This window comes from Trichosurus vulpecula, chromosome 4 (genome assembly GCF_011100635.1).
Source record: "Trichosurus vulpecula isolate mTriVul1 chromosome 4, mTriVul1.pri, whole genome shotgun sequence".
In the NCBI taxonomy this organism is placed as follows: Eukaryota; Metazoa; Chordata; class Mammalia; order Diprotodontia; family Phalangeridae; genus Trichosurus; species Trichosurus vulpecula.
Window position 1 is genome coordinate 102,910,634 of NC_050576.1, and position 20,081 is coordinate 102,930,714.

The window sequence follows — 20,081 nt, forward strand, 5'->3', positions numbered from 1 at the left end:
AGGTTGATGAATGTGTGCACCTCTGCCTCACTTAAATCCCATTCCCTCACAAGTCAAGACATCACCATGATGTCACTGATACTCTTCAGAAATGAAGAATGACCAACACCATCTTCCATTCTAAGACTTCATGTTTCTAAATCCGTGTTTGAGGTAGAGTGGCAATTAACAGCCTTGCTTGTTATCAGATAGATGTAAATTAGCAGAACAGCACACAAGAGAATGAAAGTGGGACTTTGGGTCTCAATGTCAAACTGATACAAATATTATTAATTGCTATCCTTATCAATGAACCATCCCTGGGTAGACTATTTTGGAGTTTAATTAAAGGTGCCCGTCATAGTTTTCGTTCTAGTTCTGGCAAGGTGATATGGTTTGAACAAGGAAACAGGGGTAAGACATATTCCTATCTGTCTATCACAGAGAAGCACCATTAGTAAATTAATAAATTGTTTTGTTTACATTTTATTCTTAAAGCTAATTGTTTCTTAATTACTTATTTTTAAACAAATATTAGTAGCCTTATTTATCCACAAATCTATTGAAGTATCTTCAGTTTTGCAAGAGGGCAGCTAGGTGGTGCAGTGAATAGAGCGCCAAGCCTGGAGTCAGGAAAAGTCATCTCTGTGATTTCAAATCTGGCCTTGGACACTAACTAGCTGTGTAACCCTGGGCAAGTCACTTAACCCTATTTGCCTCAGTTTCCTCACCTGTAAAATGAGCTAGAGAAGGAAATGGCAAACCACTCTGGTATCTTTGCCAAGAAGACCCCAAATGGGGTCTGTGAAGTCAGACACAACTGAAAATGACTGAACAACAAGTTTTACAAATCATACTAAGAAACTTGACTTGCCTGTATTTTCTAGTACTGATACCACTGATCAAGGTACAACACAACTAATCAGCCAGGAGAATAGTAACACAAACAGAAGCCTAGGTCATAATTTCATAACTTGTTACTTGCTACATCTGAAAAAAATATGTGTGAACTTCTGGTTTTTTGCCTAAGTGAGGAGCAAAGCTATGAATAACATGAAAATAAGACTTCTTGTTCAGTCATTTCAGTCACATCCAGCTCTTCATGGCCCCATCTGGGGTTTTCTCCGCAAAGAGACTGGAGTGAGGAAACTGAGGCAAACAAGGTTAAGTACCCGTGGTCACATGGCTAGTAAGTGTCTGAGGCCAGACTGGAACTTATGAAAAAGAATCTTCTTGACCCCAGGCCCCACGGTGCCACCTACATGCCCATAAGTAAGACTAATGATCTTCAAACCTTATTTATATACTTGGTTCTGAAATACAGACAGAATGAGCTACATCTTAATTCCCATTATCCCACCATTTTCTCTTCACAGCTTCCTTCCTTACTTATGAACTTAAATGTTCATTCCCCTTCATATTCTACCATGAATTCCTCCTACTTCATAGACAGCCAAAACTCCAACTGAGAAGTGAAGAAAGGAAATTCTGCATGATGTAGTGAAATAATTCAGTGGATATAAGTTCTAATCCTGCTTCTCCCATCAACTTGCTGTGTAAGCTGAGGGAGTTGGATAGATGCCCATTCCAGCTCTGACATTCTGTGATTCTCTGAGTATCTACAAATAAACCACAGGACTTTAAGATAATCAGGTTCTGCAGACATGAGAGACAAGAGAGCTGGCCTTGGAAACAGGAAGCCCTGCCCACCAGCCCCATTTTTTTTTTATCACCCATTGGTTGTATGACCAATTACCTTCTCACTGTATCAGGCAACTTCGTAAGGCTATTAGGTACAGAATAGTCGCCAATCTGCATTACAAATAGGAGTTTCCTCACCAAGAGTTGATTCCTTAATTCCAATAGAATCATGGAATTTCTCTCTCTCTCTTTCTCTCTGTCTCTCTCTGTCTCTCTCTGTGTGTCTCTCTGTGTCTCTCTCTCTGTCTCTGTCTCTGTCTCTCTGTGTCTCTCTCTGTCTCTCGGTCTCTCTCTGTCTCTCGGTCTCTCTCTCGCTCTTCCTCCCTCTCTCTCTCTCTGTGTCTCTCTCTGTCTCTCTCTCTCTCGGTCTCTCTCTCTCTCTCTGTCTCTTTCTCTCTCAGCAATCGGGATTAAGTGTCTTGCCAAGATAGTAAGTGTCCAAGGCCAGATTTGAACTCAAGTCCTCCTGACTCCAGAGACAGTGCTCTGTTCATTACACCTAGCCACCCCACCCCACCCCCACAGCCAGTTTCTCCATAGGGGATGTGCATTTCTTTGCTGTGAGTATCAAAATGTAATTTGAACATATCCTCTCATTATTTTTTAGCACATTGGCTTAGGAATTATTTTGATTGTATGTGAGGCAAAATGGCCCCAAATACAACATCAAGGGTTAACAGCAAGTGGCCATGAGATGCAGGGGGTCAGTATGTTGGTTTCTCTCTATGCCCAGATTCTCCTTGCTTGGACCCTTTCCTGTTTGCACTGAGGTCTTAGGAATTGAGCAGAACGATTAGCTCCATGATCTTTGGGTTGATTCTGGGCTATTAAAGATAATAGACTATAAAATGGTGAATCAGTTTTCCAGTTGGCATTCAAGACATTGTAAAACATTCTGGAAGGAAAGCAAGCAGCCTCACCATTTGCCAAGAAGGGACAATCCCCCGGCTGCTTCCCATCCTGTGCTCTAGTTTCCCCCAAGAAAGGCAGCTCTGTTGAACCAAAGCTACCAACCAGAGGAGTCAAGGTGTCTCTGTTGGTGTTCCAAGCAGGTTCCACACAGCACTCTCTTTGGAAGGCAACTGTTTGCTCTCACCTATGACTCTGTGCTTGAGAGGAGCTACTCTGGCTGGGTAGAAAGATAGGGGAGAACCCTTAAACAAAGATGGCGTTATGTATTAGGAAATGCTGCTTGGAAAAACCAACTTAATCGAAAGTTATGCATATATAACACCAAGGTAAGGAGAGTGTTCAAGATTACCTAGGGCATTAAACCAGTGTAGATATTCGGAAGGACTAATTCAGGCTATCTCATTGATTTGTAGTTTGCAGTTCAATCACTCGATCCGATCCACAGACATTAAGCATGTACTATGTGCCAGGCACTGTGCAAGAGATACAAATACAAAGCATAAAATAATCCCTGTTCTCAAGAAGTTTAGAGTCTAAGGAAGGAGACAACAAATACCTATTAAAATGTATACAGAATAGATATAAAGAAAATAAACACAAGATAATAAAATAGAAGGTAGCCTCAGAGGGAAGGTACTGACAGGTGTGGGGATCAGCGGCTTTAGGTATTTGGTATTATGTATATAGGTGGTGCTCGAGTTGCTTGAAAGGAAAGATGCTATGAGGCCCAGGTGAGGAGGGAGTACATTCCAGACATGAGGGACAGCCGGCTTAATTCTTTGCAGATAATTTCCATGGTCTTAGTTTCTTATCTATATGCACAAACATCTTCCCACTGTGTGTTCTTTGTCCATCCCAACTCTTAGCTAAGTTGTTTCTTCAGTCTTCTCCTTCCCCCTCTAATCTATAAGATTACTTCTGGAAGGGCAGCTGGGTGGCACAGTGGATAGGGCGCCAGGCCTGGAATCAGGAAGACTCATCTTCCTGAGTTCGGATCTGGACTCAAGACACTTCCTAGCTGTGTGACCCTGGCCAAGTCACTTAGCCTTGTTTGTCTCAGTTTCCTCATCTGTAAAATGAGCTGGAGAAGGAAATAGCAAACCACTCCATTGTCTTTGCCAAGAAAACCCCAAATGGGTCAAGAAGAGTTAGACTTGACTGAAAACAACTGAAGAGCAACAACAAAGGGGTGAGGGAATTATCTAGTTTGGTTATTGTAGCAAGGATCAAAAGAAGTAACGAAGAGAAAGGAACACCAGCCTTGCCCCAGGGAGTAATTCCTATGGCCCCCCAACACTGGGCTCTGTCACCATATCAGTGCCAGAGCACAGGTTACAGGAGGACATAGCTTACAGGACATATTCATACAGGAGGTTATCTCTTTGGGGTCAGTTTCAATGATTTAGAGACAACCCTTCCAAACCATCTTAAATTCCCATTAAACATTATGAATCTGTCATCTGGGAATTTAACTAAGCCTTCTTTGAATTTATTTAGATTTCCAGGCTGTTGTGGGGGGCAATCACTTTTCTTACTTCATAATTTTTTTTCTTGTACCAGCTCTTCTTCCGTTGGTTCATTGTTTTTTGGGGTGAGTTTTAATTTTCTTGTCAGAATCTCCAGCAATTTTGTTCCTTTTTGTTCCATCTATCATTATTCTTAGGGGGAAATTATGAACAGCCATCTTTGCCAAAGTCTCTCTGGAAGCTGCTATTAAGTAGGATTTCCCTGGAGACTCAGGAATCAAAGAATCACAGGATTTCAGAGAACGGACCATAATAATCACTGACATTTACATAGTTCTTTATAAAGCACTTTCCTAACAACAAACTCATGAAGCTGTTGCAGAGAATGAGAGTTGTTATCCCCATTCTGAAGGGGGCCAGAAACTTGAGGCTCAGAGAATTGAATTAGCTTGCTCTTGACCTCACAACGAGCAGAGTGGAACTTGAATCCATGCCACCTGACTGCCAGTAATGTTCTCCTTCCCCATGCCTCTGTCTCCAGGTATACCAGTGTCTAAGAAAAGGGATTTCCTGTTCCTTCTCATCTCCCCCACCCCCGTAACCCAATAACCCAGTCTAGTCTCCAACCACCTGTGGTAGTGTGAAAAGTCCTTTTCTGTTGTCTAATATTAATCCCTCTGCTGCAATGAGAGCTTTTTCTTGAGGCTGAGGGTCAGAATGAGGTAATGGAAAAGACAGTGAATTTATTTCCCAGCCAGAGAATCTGTTTTTCTTATAGCTGGTGTGACCTTGGGACAGTCATTTAGCTTCTCTAGGTCTTAATTTCTTCATCGGTAAAATGAGTAAGTTGAATGGGATGACCTCTAAGGCCCCTTCTATCTCCGACTTTCTATGAGCCTGCCATCTTTTGCTGTACAGCGTCCCTTCCCCTTCTCAGACCATGGAATATTCTGCTTGGAAATTAAGTTTAGAACACAATGGAACAAGGAGCTGGTCTCAGTGGAGAACAGAGGCAGTGGAAGGGGTTATGCAATGCATATAGATGAATGGGAGGGGAGGGACTCTTGAAGGTAATAGATTAATTAGTGAGGGGGAAGTTAGGGGACAATGATGCAGCCATTGGCTGGCAGTCAGACTTTGTCTGGATTCTCTCAGCTCTGGTGCAGGGTTGCCACGAATTACCTGCAAGACTATTAAATGTAATGACCCAGCAATCTGGAGGAGTCTGTCATTATCGCCGTGTTAACATGGTATTTATACCCACAGAACCTGCTAAGGTGCCCTGTAATTAAAGGGCCTCCACGTGGTCCCATGCTCTAGCCTTTTTCTGGTTGTCAGGGTAGGTGTGGCTTTAGGAGGCTGACCTGAGAAGGTGAAGGATGGTGTCATCCCGAGGGCTCTAGACAGCCACTGGCGCTGACCCTCCTCCACCTCTCACCATTCATTACTCATTCCTGAGAGCCAGCTCTGAGCACCTGGACTCCACTGGGGACCTCTGACTCACCGTCTCCTGCACGAAGAGCTGGGTGAGGGGCGGGGAGTCTGGGGCTGGCTGGATGCTGGGTAGGAAAAGGGAGGGAGGAAAAGAAGTTGAACAGTCTAATTACTGAGGAGGCACCAGGGTAGGGACCTGAGCACAAAGGACCATAGATTAAGGACGCTGAGAAATGACAGGAACTGCACGCATATGAAGGCACGCATAAATCTTACAAACCTGCAACACGGTCTCTTTCTATAATAGGACTACAGCACACAGGCTGAGAATGCCAAGAGAAATTTCTAGCAGGAGCAATGGTCCTTCTGGACACGGTCGATCTGGCGACAGGGCATTAAAATGAAAGACCGTGGCCAACCCCTTCCCCATTTTTCCATCCCTAGGAATAATAGGTCAATGTCTGCTGGAGTCCAGCCTCTGATTTAGTGGCCATTTGGGGTGAAGTTAGTTCCTCTCAGTGAATCTCCTCTCCCCCCCCAAATGGTCTCTTTTTACAGGAAAAAAATGCATGCCTGGTGATTTGGGGAGCAGGATGGAGTGTGAATATTTTAAAATTTGTTTCCAGACGTTGGCAGCTGGATCCCCAAGGTTGGAAAACCCATCTCTCTGGTTGAACCCAGAGCCAAGTTTCCATTTCTCCAGGACCCTGACATGCCCTGTTAAGCCTCCCCCTAATAACTGCTCTGCCTTTGCCTTCCAGAGACCTGAATTATAATGAGTTGCTGGAGTTCCCTGTGGCCATCCGGACCCTTGGCAGACTCCAGGAATTGTAAGAGCCTCTGTAGGTTTCCATGGGTCTTCTCTTCTTAGGAGAGAGGTCAGCTGTCTCCGAGAGTTTGGGACAGAGGCAGAGGGAGCCCCTGCTTAAGGGTCTTCTTCATTGCCTCCCCATCCACATTCCTTTAAAGTCTCCTCTGTTCCCTTGAAGCTTAAGAATAAGTACTCACAGACCTCATTAGCCTGACTTGAAGCATTTCTACCGTGTTTGTCATCAAGAGAAATGACTCTTGGCCTTCCCTGGCCTTGGACTGCTTCTCTCCCCAGATACATGGCATGGTCTTTGCCTCAGGGCCCTCACCACAGCTGGACCTCATGCTGCCAGGAAGAGGAAGGAGTCAAAGATGAATCTGGATGATGATGAGAAGGTTCTGTTAGCAGAAATAGGGAAATCAAGAGGAAGGACTGATTTAGGAGAGGCAGGAAGTGAGACAATTAACCAACCAAGCCATCAGCTTTTATTTCATTTAGAGACACTCTGAATTTGAGCTGATGTCAGGGCATCCAGGTATCATAGGAGGTGAGGGAGCGACACAAGGTGGGGATGAAGATTTGGGGATCATTGCCTTAAAAATGAGAGTGTGCGCCGTAAGAGTTGATGAATTCTCTCTGGGGAGGAGTGTAGGCAGAAGTAAACTCAGGACAGTATCTGGGACATATGCATTTAGGAGGCAGAAAGAGGAAGAGGTCTCTGAAGGAGAAGGAAAAGGAATGGTTGTAGACATACAAGGAAAATTGGAGACAGTCACATCACCGAAGCCAGTGGAGAAGAGAATGTGTTTTGTTTTTAAGGAGAGGAAATATCTAAGCATATTTGTAGGCAGAAAGGAAGGAGCTATTAGAGAGGGAAGATGCAAGATAGAGGGGAGGACCAATGGAGCAAGGCCCTTTAAAAATGGAGTGGGGAGGTGGGATCAAAGGCACTGGTGAAGAGATTAGTTTTGGAAAACCAGAGGGACATTTCTTCCATTGATACATAAGCAAAGGAGGAAAAGGAAGGTGAAGGGATGAAAAGATTTTTAGGTGTCAAGGAAGGAAGCTGAGGGAGCCCATTTTGGATGGCCCCAAGCTCAGGGAATTAGCTACCTTGGTACCATGGACCTCATTTCTTCCACAGATCTATCCATAATCACATATGCAAATGATAACCTGGTTTACTCTTCTTCACAAAGGCACAGCTACCTAAGGGTCCTCAGACAGCCTTTTCAATCATTGTTAGAAAATCCCCTGGATAGTGGCCCTGATGCTATGTTTCCACTCTTTTTTTTTAACCTATGCATCCTTCGTGAAAAATCATCCTGCCCACCCAGATGTCCTATGTATTGAGAACCCCAGATATGGGAGCTGAACTCAGCATTCAGCCCCCAGTTCTGGAGAAGTCCTCATTGCCTATAAGTTCTTCAAAGACAGCCTAAGCTTTGAGGCACTTGAACTCTTCTTTTCTCGTACCTCCCAGGGAAAAGGAGAGGTGCTGGGTTTACCAAAGTTTACAAAAGTTCATCAAAGCTACCAAAGAAGAGCTTTAGGCAACATTTGAACTTCAGACCTTTAGGCTCAGAAACAGGTCAAAGGAAAGGGAATGCTCTGCTCCAGGAACACAAAGCTAAATGGACCGCCCATTTCTTTCATTGTGCTAATTCTCTCTCATTTCTTCACTGTCTTTGATTTATTCTCTCCTAGGGGTTTCCATAACAATAACATCAAGGCCATTCCTGAGAAGGCATTTGTGGGGAACCCATTACTGCAGACTATGTAAGAGCCAGCACTCTCCTGGGCAGTAAGGGATTTTTTTTTTCCTGGTAGTGGGAGTGGGGTGGGGGTTGGGGTGGACCTACCTTTCCAGAGATCCCAAAGAGAAACAAAGAGAAAGGTTGTGTCCTCACGGTCTCTCTGAACTCATTTCCCATTGGATTGGGAGAAACCAAGGAGAAAAAATTGGGAGAACCAAATTAGTACTGGGTAAAAGGGCTTGGGGAGACTTGGTGTAGCTGCATAGCTGAACTGGGAGTTTGGGTCTTCTCGTTCCAGCCACTTTTATGACAACCCAATCCAGTTTGTGGGACGGTCAGCTTTTCAGTACCTGCCAAAGCTTCATACACTGTAAGTTGGTCCAAGTGGACTGGAATAGCTAGGACTTCTTATTTCCACCCCCTCCCCCCAATTCACTTTCCAACCTCAGCTTTCCCTGATTTCCCTATTCTTCTTGACAAAGGTTCTGTTGATTAAATTAGCCCTTAGGCGACATGAGAATTTCCTTGCAAGATCCCACTCCAAGATGAGTCTTGACTTCCCAAGGGTCATTCTGCCTTTCGGAGCTTCCTTAGGTTTCCCCAGTTCTGAGAATGGGTGAAATGATCCCCTGTCTTCAAGAATAGGGAATACTTCCATTCAGAGGATTTTTCACCAGTTTTCATCAGAGTCCTGTTATGTAGGATGTGTCTGTGTATAACGGTATAAAGAAAGGAACTAGCCGATGTGGAGCAGCTAGGTTGTGCAGAGGATAGAGCACTGGGCCTGGAGTCAGGAAGACCTGAGTTCAAATCCAGCCGTAGACACCCACTAGCTTACTATATTGACTGTAGGCAAGGCACAATCTCTGTCTGCCTCAGTTTCCTCACCTATAAAATGGAGATTATAAAAGTCCCTGCCTCCCAGGTTGTGATGAGGACCAAATGAGATAGTATTTGCAAAGCACTGAGCACAGTGGCCGTACATAGTAAGTCAGTTATCCTCCCCCTTTTCTTAAGTCAGTTATCCTCCCCCTTTTCATTGTTACTGTTATCATTAACAAGAGCCTAGTTCTTAAAGCATGCTCGCGATTTGCTATTCCGGGTGGGTTGTAACAGGGGTGTGCTGGAACTAGTTCTCCCCAGTCACCAGAAATGATGTCAAATTTTCATCGTGAGCATTTGCACCTTAGAAATCAGTAACTACTACAAATCAGAGCTTGATTTCTTTGTTTTACTGATTGTCCAGAATTAAGAGATAGATAAAATAGTAATAACATTGGTTAAACTTAAAAGTATATTGTGCATATGTGGGTTTTTTTCTGAGACACAGTTGTTAAAACTTTACTGGCATGTCCCTGGTTATACAGAGGACACACAGATATAGTCCTTGCTTAGTTCCATGTGTTAAATTGGAATCAGGCAAGAAATAGCTTCCTCGGGGCCAAAGTCAATGATCATTGGAAGAAAGTTGGTCCTCTTCTCCTGACTTAGGTAGCCTTTGAATGGAAGGCATCCTGTAGAAGGCCAGTCTTGGCTTTATCCACATCCTTTCCCTAAGACTCAGCTCAGCTCCCCCTTCCTCTGTAAGTCTTTGCTCCACATGGCCTAGTCCGTCATGTTAGAGTCATCGCCAACAAACATCTATTGAACACTTGATCTATATACAGTGATACTGAGGGGGATGCGAAAAAGGATAAGACCTCACCCCTACTCTTTAAGAGCTTGTGGTTTGGGTGGGGAAACAGAGGCACACACTGCTCATGGAAAGAGACTCATGATTCCAGGCAGTGCACCACCATCCCAACTGCCTGAAGGCTCAGGAATCAGGTGGTCTGTTCTCCATGCCAGGGGAGCAGGATTCCCCAGGGATATCATGTAAGAGAAAAGACTGGTGCTCCTGAATTAGGTCTAGATGTTTAATGGGATTTTATAGCAGAGGCAGCTTCATTTAGTAGATAAGTGAGCCGGACTTGGAGTCAGGAGGACCTGGGCTCAGATCTCTCTTCAGACATACCTACTTGTTCCCGTCATCCTGGGCAAGCCACTTTATCTCTGTCAGCCTTAGTTTCTTTATCAGTAAAATAGGAGTGATAGTTGTGATGATCAAAGGAGATAACAGATAGAAAGTGCTTTACAAATCTTAAATTGACACATAAGTATTTATTATTATTGTGGTTGTCTTTATTATTATGTCAGGAAAGGGGGATGTACCTTGCAGATAATTACAGAAAACTTATTATCCTGATGAAATCTTGCACTGGACCTCCTTGGTTCCAAGTGATTCTAGAATCACAAAATAAACAAAACTCTAGAGTTCTTTTATGAATTCCTTGTCATAAATTATTAGTTATATTTTAATTAATCAACACACACCTAATAAGGTGTGCTAGGTGCCAGGTATTATGCTGAGGCTATGAATACAAAAGTGAGACATTGTCAATCTCACAGCTCTTTAGCTTTCTCTTATGGGATTTTACCACATTCTAGTTTGTATTATAGCTCTCTGTGGGCATGTCTTATCTTCCCATATGACATTATAAGCTCGCTGAGGGCCTGGACAATATCTATTTTTCGTTGTATGTCCCCCAAGCACTTAGTACAGTTATCCTGTGCTCAGTAGGTCTGTAATAAGTGTTCTTTGCATGAATGAATGAATACATAATCCCTGTCTGAATGCTGTAGACAGAACCTGGGCAGGGAGATACAAAAGTTCAGAGCAATTCTCAGAAAATCTGGCTTGGCTTAAATGAATACTTGTGCTCAGGATTCCCCGAACCCCCAGTTTGTACCAGGTACCTGGATAACTGCCTGTACAAGTCCGTTGTTCTTTATGCCAGTGTCGTAGCTTTTTGATCAACAGTGGTACCTGAGCTGTTGACTCTTTTTAGAAACAAATTCCCATTTTCATGTTGCTTGTTTAGCTTCTTTTCATGGCCAAAATGCACAGGAATTCCCCCAATATTTGCTGTCCTCCTGTTTGTTCCTCTTCTCCCTATCTTGGGTGGGGCGGGCTGACCCCAGCTGGGTATATTTTGTTCAGCTGTGGCAGGCTTCCCTCACAGCTAACTTTCTGGGTCCAACCCTACTGACTATGGTTGGCTTAGGAGAGATTGGACCTTAGAAGGTGGGGTCCCTGAAGGAAGAAAGCTAAGTTTTGAGGGATTGGCAAGGAAGATTCTCAGTCCTTTCCGTATCAGAGAACCCACTTTGACCCCTATCTGCGAGCCCGCCAAAACCATCTCCTTAGAGGTTTCTGCTCTTCATTCCTAGGTCACTGAACGGTGCAACTGATATCAGAGAGTTCCCTGATCTGAAAGGCACCACCAGCTTGGAGATCCTGTGAGTAGCAGTGTTCCCCCTCCCCCCTACTTTGAGGATCTTTATTATGTTCCCCAGGCCTGTCTCCCCACCATCACCACCCTCGGTCTGCTCAAAGGAGATCTCTCTCTTGAGGCATCAGGGTACAGAGGAAAGCATGTTACACTGGGAGTTCGAAGATGGGTTCAAATCCCAGCTTTGCAGCTTATTAGCTGTGTATTCTTGGGTGAATGACTTCCCCACTCTGGACCTGTTACACACATAACATGAAGGATTTGGACTAAAAGGTCTCTCAGGTCTCTTTGAGCTCTAAATCTCAGATTCTATAATGAAGTCACTCCCTGCCAGTTGCCCTGTGCTTGGCCCCTCTTTGGCCTAGACTCCTTTGACTTCTGGCCCTGACTCTGGCCATCCAGGTGGGCCTAGAGCCAGCTGAGTTGGAGGAAAGGTCTCTTCTTGGTGAGGCTTGGCTCCATGGGCTAGCACTTACACCTTTTGACATTCAGGGCTTCTCTAGGCGCTTGCCACTGTTGGCCACACGAAGCAGGATGTGGGACTAGGGCTTCTGTCCTGTTCTTTCGCTTAACTACATCTGACAAATTTTTCTAGTCTGATCCTTCAACTTACTTTGCTCAAAAGCCACGGGGAAGCTCTGGTGCCAGAGGAGGCAGATGGTTAGCCAGACTGCCTTCTTTATATTTCTGTAGGTCTTTTGCTTCTGCCAGCACTTAGCACAGTGCCTGGCATATAGTTGGTACTTAATAAATGTCTATGGATTGATCCATTGATTCTAATTTTCTTGCAATAGCCTTATAAAATTAGGAATGGCAAGCCTGATCCCTGTAATACAAGTAGGAAAAGTAAGACCCAGAAAGGTTGGACGACTTGTCCAAAGTCACCCAGCTTGTCTATGATAGGGCTGAGACTAAAACTGGCCATTTCAAAGATCTTTCTACAAGACTATCCTGCCTCTTCTTTCAATTAATAAATCAATAAACATTAATTTTTAATTTAATTAATAAAAATTAAATTAATTAATTTAATGATTAAGCACCTATAATGTGCCAGGCACTGTACTAAGCACTGAGGGACACAGAAAGAGATAAAGAGACAGTCCCTGCCCTCAAGGAGCTTATAACTTAACGGGAGAGACGACATGCAAACAAATACATACAAAGCAAGATATATATAGGATAAATAGGAAATAATTAACAAAGAAGGGTTGGAGAAGGCTTCTTATGCTCTATTCTCTACTTAAAAGCTTCCCAAATGGGAAACTGACATCAATTTCCCTGGTCTCAGTTCTCTACAAGAACATATAACATCCCTTATGCCAACACTCATTCTCCAGCCTAAGCCTACGTTTTACCCCAAGTTGCTCACTCCCTGTGCGTATAACCTTCTCCTTTTCCTATGTATGTGACTTTTCTCTTCTTCCTATGTGTGTAATCTTCTCTTCTTCCTACGCATGTAACCTTCTCTTCTGCCTCTTAACAATCCCTATTCTGATTCCCAAATCTCCTTCCATCCTTTGTCAAGCCAGCTGGGTATATTTTGTTCAGCTGTGTCAGGCTTCCCTCACAGCTAAGTTTCTGGGTCCAACCCTACTGACTATGGTTAGCTTAGGAGAGATTGAACCTTAGAAGGTGGGGTCCCTGAAGGAAGAAAGCTAAGTTTTGAGGGATTGGCAAGGAAGATTCTCAGCACTTTCCTTATCAGAGAACCCACTTGGACCCCTATCTGCCAGAATCTGTGAGCATTTATTAAGTTCCTACTATGTGCTAAATACTGTGCTAAGCACTGAGGACACAAAAATAAGCAATCCCACCCCCACCCCCCCAACAGTTCTTGCCCTCAAGGAACTTACTTTCTACTGGGAGAAGACCACACATAAAAGAAAATTGAAAAAGGGGAGGAGGGGGAATGTTGATGAAGTCTGGTAAGTGAGAAGCAGAGCCAGGAAAGGAATGAAAGATGGTGGGCCTGGGCCCTTCCTCAAAATGATGGTTCTAGGAGGAATATACCAATGAAGGAATGGGACTGTGAGGATGGGCAGATGCTCCAGGATGAGAAGGCCTTCACTGGAGCTTGGACATCAGTGCTCTCAACTGCCTCGCCAGGGAGAAGTAAAGCTCTGCCAAGGATGTGCATCTGTCTTCTGCTCTTGGGGAAGACCAGGCCCTGAGATAGGATAGGGCTAGGGGTAAATGTTCTCTGAGGTCCCTGGGTATTCAGGGACTATTCAACATGATCAAAGCATTGCATGCTCCCTCCTCTATGTCCTCTGGTCCCTGGCTTCCTGCCACCACCCCCACCCCAGCCTGCTCCGGGGGGTGAGAGGCAGGGGGAGGGGGACAAGACAAATACACACGTGGAATCTACAGAAATATTTAAATGCAATAAAAGAGAATGAGATGAGAGACAGGAAAAAACTATTCTATCGGCTGAGGAATGGGTGGGAAGACTTTCTTGAAGAACTTGGTTGGGAGCTAAACTTTGGATCATTCTTACCCCTTACCCAAACAAATATGTCTGTACTTTCTTCTCCCCCACAACCAGACCCCCAGACTTTTGTCTCTTTCTTGGTGCCTGTTCTATTGTTGGCTCTGTCCTCCCACATCAGCATCAGACCCAGAAATCCAGAGAGGGGAAGCTGTGGGGTAAAGTTGGTGGAAAAGGGGGGTCGTGGGCTCTAGGCTAAGTGCCAACACTATTTGTCTTCTCCCCCCAGGACCCTGACGAGAGCAGGCATCCGGTTGCTCCCCTTGGGGATGTGCCAACAGCTCCCCAGACTCCGAGTCCTGTGAGTAGCTCTTGGGCCTGCCCCAGCCCTGACCTCATAGTCCCCTTAGAAATGCCCATCTTACTCCTATCCCGCTAGGCTAGATGGTGCCCCTGACAGAGAGACAGATCCAGGCCCTGCTGAGAGCCTGTCAAAGAATAGCCTTCCTTCTTAGCTGGGTTTATACAGGGGAAATAAATCTCCCATGAGACCCTATGTAGCCCTGTTATCTGTGAAGCCAAAGGGAGTTTTGCTTCGTCCTTGTCTCTGGTTTTGGCTCTGAGGGCATTCATTTAGGTTCCCTATTACCAAAAATGCCTGAGCAGATGGCTTCAGAACCCTTAATTGGAAAGATGATGATGTGCATAAATCTGCATCAGTGGACATAAAGCTAATTCTGCTCAATCTCTCCCACCCTGGGTAGTCCCTGCCTCTGTTCACTATTCCCCTAGTTTCTTTCCCTCCATTTCTCAGTGCCTCTCCATCCTCTGCTCCCCTCCTAGGTTTTCTCTCCAGCCCCTATCCCCTCCCCTTATCTAGTGTTTCCCAGCCCCTAGTCAATAAAACTGGGCCAGGTCTCACAGGAGAAATGCCATGCTGGATTCTTTCCTGGCCAGGCTGTAAGGAATCTAGGTTAAGTACAGGTAAGAAGGGTGGAAGAGTCCTGTCAGTTTCCAGGAAGTGAAGGAGGAAATTGATGTCCAAGTGTTAGGTGTATGAGCAGTGGACCTGCCCCTGGGACCTCCTGACTTCCCCACTGAGTAGGAGAGACAGCAGCACCCCTCTGCTGCCCTTCGCCCAGATCAGCTTTCCCCATCACTACAATGCTGCTCCCCATACACATAACCTGCTGCTTTACCGCCTGTTTTGGTTTTTTCCTTCCTCCCTGCAGTGAAATCTCTCATAATCAAATCGAGGAGCTGCCCAGCCTACGCAGGTGTCAGAAACTGGAAGAAATGTGAGTCAAACGGAGGGAGGCTGGGGAATCCAAGCTGACTTCCCAGAGCCTGTTTGGAGGAACAGGGCAGAAAGGGCCAAAATCGAGTAGTGGCTTTCTGCTAAGGGGAGATTTACACCACCTATTTCCAGGCTTCTCAGAATTGTCCAAGCCCTGCAGAAATGGGAGGTATTATCGCCTTTGTCACTCCCTTCATAGGCATTTTGGTGCACACAGGGTTCGGAGCCCTGGAGGGCTCCAGGGTTCAGAGTAAGGAACAGGCATGGTCCCTATCCCCAGTGATCTGAGGGCTCAGTGGCAGTGGAGGATGATTTTTCCAATGACAACTGTACAGATACTGTGGCTATCCAGATTGGGATAGCTTCCCAGAAGGGCAAAGCCTGGGCCAGAAGAAGGAAGGTTGGTAGATTGTACCAAAGTAGAAAAGGGTAAGGTGGAAGAAGAGTGCTGGGCCACCATGGGTGAAGAACAGTCATAGTTATGTTGGAGACCAGCCTCACAATTGGCTCTCTAAGGAAGGGTGGGATGTAATTACACATCCCATGGGTTCATACCACGGCCCTGTTGAGGTCAGGCCACAGTCCCCCAGCACCCAATTTGTCTATGGGCCTATAGGATCTAACTGTTCTAGGAACCTAGGAATCACACAAATCCTTGAAACTAGGAAAGATTGCTGCTGATTCAGAGGGCATTTTAAGGGATCAATTAATCCAGGGAACCCTTACTTCAATGAAATCATGGGTGGGGTAGCCTAACTGATTCAGGTATCTGGGGAGGATGCCTCGTCCAGGGAGCACGAGGGTCTAGTGACAAAGAAGGGATGGGGCTGGGATCCAGACCCAGTGGGAGCTCTGAAAGCCGACTCCTCTGGGCCACACTGGTGGTTTTGTGGCTTTGTTTCTTGACCCACTTACCCAAGGCAACCGGATACCCGACTGCGCCACTTAATCCTGGTGACTTCCTCGGGCTGGGCCCTTTCTTCCTACGCCAGGCGAAACGGGGAGCTTCCTCCCTCCTCTTAGAGTAGGGAGCAGGGCCAGAGCCTCCCCATTGTCCCCTTTCTTTTCTCACCCTGTTTTCTCTTGTTGCCTTAGAGGCCTCCAGCACAATCATATGTGGGAAATCGGTGCTGACACCTTCAGCCAGCTGAGTGCCCTTCGAGCCCTGTGAGTATTAGATAGTTCCCTATACCTCATTGCAGCCTGGGATGTCCTGGGGAGCTCTCAGGGAGGGCAAAATGGTTCTGGTAAAAGGCACTGTACCATGCCCCACCCCAAGCAAGCATATAGTAAAAGCATGCATGCATACCCCTGTATACAGATACCATATAAACATGCAATATATATTTATGTTTATATATCCCTATATATAGATGTGTATGTCTGTGTATGCACACACATGTATGTAAATATATACATATACTCATTTCTATACAGACATGTGTACACATATGGATATACAGGCATTCAATACATATATGGGGACATGCATAGCTAGATAAAATCTATACACATGCAATACACGCCCATAGATGCATCTGTGCATATGCACACCTATATATAAGCATGTAATACACACATACCTTCTCTTGCTTCTAAAGACTGAAACAATTAGTTAGAGATTGCCTAACATGTTCTCCCACCCATATACCCCTCAGCTGCTGGCTGGTGCCAGCATTATAGATGATTCCTCAAACCATTTCTCATCCGAGCACCCAAGGGTCTATGGGACTTTGAGCCTCTTCTGTTCCTTGGGCGACCAGATATGAACTTGGGGGCAAGTGGTACCTTCCTACTTGAGTAGGTTGCAGTTAGTCTTATGAAGAGCCATGAGAATATTGGGTGAGGAAACTAAGTAAGTAGTGTAGCAGCTTCAATCCCTGTCCTAACTTCACCTCCACTATTCCCTTTGGATACTGTAGGGACCTGAGCTGGAATGTCATCCGATTCATCCACCCTGAAGCTTTTGTAACCCTTCACTCCCTGGTCAAGTTGTAAGTACCCAGCCTTCCCCTTTCTCTGGTTACCCAAGGTAGGAACTAAGACTGAAAGCCAGTCCACCTGGTCCAGGGAATGGGGGGATGCATGCCCCAGGGAGGGAGTACTTGGAAACATTTGATCGTGCATCATAGAGTGGTGTGCTCCTTGCCTGATTGTTCATGTGAACAGCTCCTCTGACAGGCAGTAGGGCAAGATAAATAGTGGGATGCCCTTCTGTGAAGCTGGGAACATCATCTGTTACTGTTTTTCCACATTTCCGTGGTACCAACCCTCAGTGTGCATATCTACCTTCTCCTACTAACCCTTCTCTGCCTTCCCCTCACCAAAAAGCCCTCAGTGCATTTAGGATCCCTCCTGCTGGGATTTCTTCATAGAGCTGGAAACATTTTTGCCTATATAGGAGCTCAGCCAAGGCATCCCAAAGAGGGACACTCCCTAGAGGCCCACTGGTTAGGACAGTAGCTTAGTACATGTCATTTTGGAAGACAACTGGAGGCCACCATTCTCATAAACTGCTTTAGGTTCTTTTTCTTTTTTTTTTTTTTGGAAGGCATATTTTTAATTAATTACACAGCATGTCCCAAAAGTCTTAGTGCAGATTTAATTTTTAATGATTTCAAAAGCGTAAATGCTAATAATTTAGCCCCCAAATAATTTGAAATTGTAATTGTTTATATTTCTTTATCACTTATTTGATTTTGTGAATTTTGAATAATATAATTTTCATTTTAACAAAACTGGACATGCTTCATTTTGCATTTGTAAACTGCTTTAAGTTCTAAAGAAGAAGGATCAATCAATCCATTCACAAACATTTATTAAGTGCACTATGTGCCCAGCACTGTGCTAGATAATGGGGAGACAAAGAGAGAAAATGAAATAATCCCTGCTTGTAAGGAATTTACCTTACAAAAGAACAAGAAAGGAGCTCAGAAGTTAGAGTTGAATTCAACTTCCCTACTTTATAGACAAGAAAACTAGGGCCCAGAGAGGTTAAAGGTTAAATAACTTATTTAGGATCACACAGCTCATTAGGATCCCAGATAGGATTTGAACCATGATCTTCCTGTTTCCAAAACCAGCATCTCTATCCACTATGCCCATATTGCTTCTCTCTCTCTCTCTCTCTCTCTCTCTCTTCCTCTCTCCTCTCTCTCCTCCTCTCTTGTCTCTCTCTCTCTCTCTCTCTCTCTCTCTCTCTCTCTCTGTCTCTCTCTCTCTCTCTCTCTCTCTCTCTCTCTCTCTCTCTCTCTCTCTCTCTCTCTCTCTCTCCCCTCTCTCTCCTCCTCTCTTGTCTCTTTCTCTCTCTCCTTTCCTCCCTCTCTTTCTCTCTCTTTGTCCCTCATTGTCTCATCTAGACCCAGACTTCATCTATGTAGGTGGCTCAGTGAGGAAATTCCCTCCATACTGCAGATCAGCAAACTTACAGCATTCCCCAGGGCACATAGTAGGCATTTAATAAATATTTATTGAGTGACTGACCAGAGTCATCCAGACATTGTGGGTTAGGGCCAGTACTTCCTAAAGCCAGGGCTGACCTGTCCACTGCACCACCCTGCCTCCATAGATGATCCATTACCCATAGAAGGGACCTTACTTACAAACAGAGGTGCTATCAGGCTGAGGTAAAGTGACTTTCTGAACCAAGGATGATAGCAATCTTTAAGTTTTAAGATGCTTTCTACTTTTCAAAGTGCTTTCCCAGGCCTCCTCCTATGTCACCTTCCCTCCTCTCTGTGAGGTGGCCATGTAGGTATTCCATCCTTTCTTGCTGCAGGTGAGGGGCTCAGGTTTAGAGACATAACGTGTCCAAAAACACACATGCCACAAATCAGTGGCGGCGGCAGGACCAAAGCCCAAGCCACCAGGCTCTTGAGTCTGGGGCTCTTCCCACAGTTCCAGCCGGCCTCTCAGACACAGTCTGTGGTTGTGGTGTTTGCTTTGGAGCTTTGGCCCCCTGGGTTTCTCCGGTAGAATAACATGGGTGTTCCTGGCCTCTAAAAATGGCTGCAGTGCACAAGGGTTCCCAGACCATTGACTCCGGATCAGGGCCTATGATGAGACTGCAGACAGTGGCCTCTTGTTCTGATGGAAGAACAAGAGGAGAGGCAGGATAATAGGATGGAAAAAGAAGACAGTCACCAGGGTGCTTCCGATTAACCTGGGCTCTCCTGGGAAGGACGGGAAACCTCCAAGCGGTGTCTGGACCCTGAGGACGAACGACTTATATCATTTAAGGATAGGAACCAGCTTGCTAAACAACCACATGCTACAGGCCCAAGGATTCTAGAGCTGTAGAAGGGACATATTCCCCAAACCCTTTGGCCCTCTCTGTCTAATCAGTGACTTCTTATTCTCCATCCCTGGATCCTCAATTCCTACTGAGCCTTTGTGGAGTCAGGGGGCATTTTAAATGGCTTTCAGTGAGGACAGCAGAATAACTCCTCACTCTCATTTCAGAGTCCTCTCCCCAGCATTTAACCTTGGGAGGGGGTCCTGCTAACTCTCCCTCAGCACAGCCCTGCTCCCCAGGCTCATTTCACAGCTGTCTTTCCGTCTTGCATCTGAAGGAGCTGTCCGGTCATACTGCTTGTCTTTCTTTCTGCCCACCATAGGGACCTGACGAACAACCAGCTGACCACACTCCCACTGGCGGGGCTCAGTGGGCTGGTCCATCTCAAACTCAAAGGGAACCCATCCCTTTCTGAGGCCTTCTCCAAGGACAGCTTCCCCAAGCTGAGGTGAGAGGCCTCGATTCTTTCCCCATCAGGCAGGGATTTCCACCAAGGACAGCCAGAATGCTCATTGAGAGTCAAAACTTCAGAACTGAAAGGATCCTTAGACATCAGCTAGTTCATTTTACAAGCCAGAAAACTGAGGCCTGTATGGGGGAAATGATTTGGTCAAAGTCACACAGTTAGATAGAGTCCACTCTTGAAGAGTTTCTTCCTGTCCAGATGTCT

General features: G+C 45.3%; 1 protein-coding gene across 1 annotated transcript in view; it reads left to right on the forward strand.

Moving 5' to 3' along the window:
- Nucleotides 1–20,081, forward strand: part of LGR6 (leucine rich repeat containing G protein-coupled receptor 6) — a 159,603-nt gene that overhangs the window by 128,655 nt on the left and 10,867 nt on the right. Inside the window, exons 7-15 of the mRNA XM_036756744.1 lie at nucleotides 6,254–6,322; nucleotides 8,011–8,082; nucleotides 8,359–8,430; nucleotides 11,331–11,399; nucleotides 14,110–14,181; nucleotides 15,053–15,118; nucleotides 16,213–16,284; nucleotides 17,040–17,111; nucleotides 19,734–19,859. Of these exons, the coding sequence (XP_036612639.1) occupies nucleotides 6,254–6,322; nucleotides 8,011–8,082; nucleotides 8,359–8,430; nucleotides 11,331–11,399; nucleotides 14,110–14,181; nucleotides 15,053–15,118; nucleotides 16,213–16,284; nucleotides 17,040–17,111; nucleotides 19,734–19,859 (690 nt within the window). The remainder of the gene's footprint in view (nucleotides 1–6,253; nucleotides 6,323–8,010; nucleotides 8,083–8,358; nucleotides 8,431–11,330; nucleotides 11,400–14,109; nucleotides 14,182–15,052; nucleotides 15,119–16,212; nucleotides 16,285–17,039; nucleotides 17,112–19,733; nucleotides 19,860–20,081) is intronic.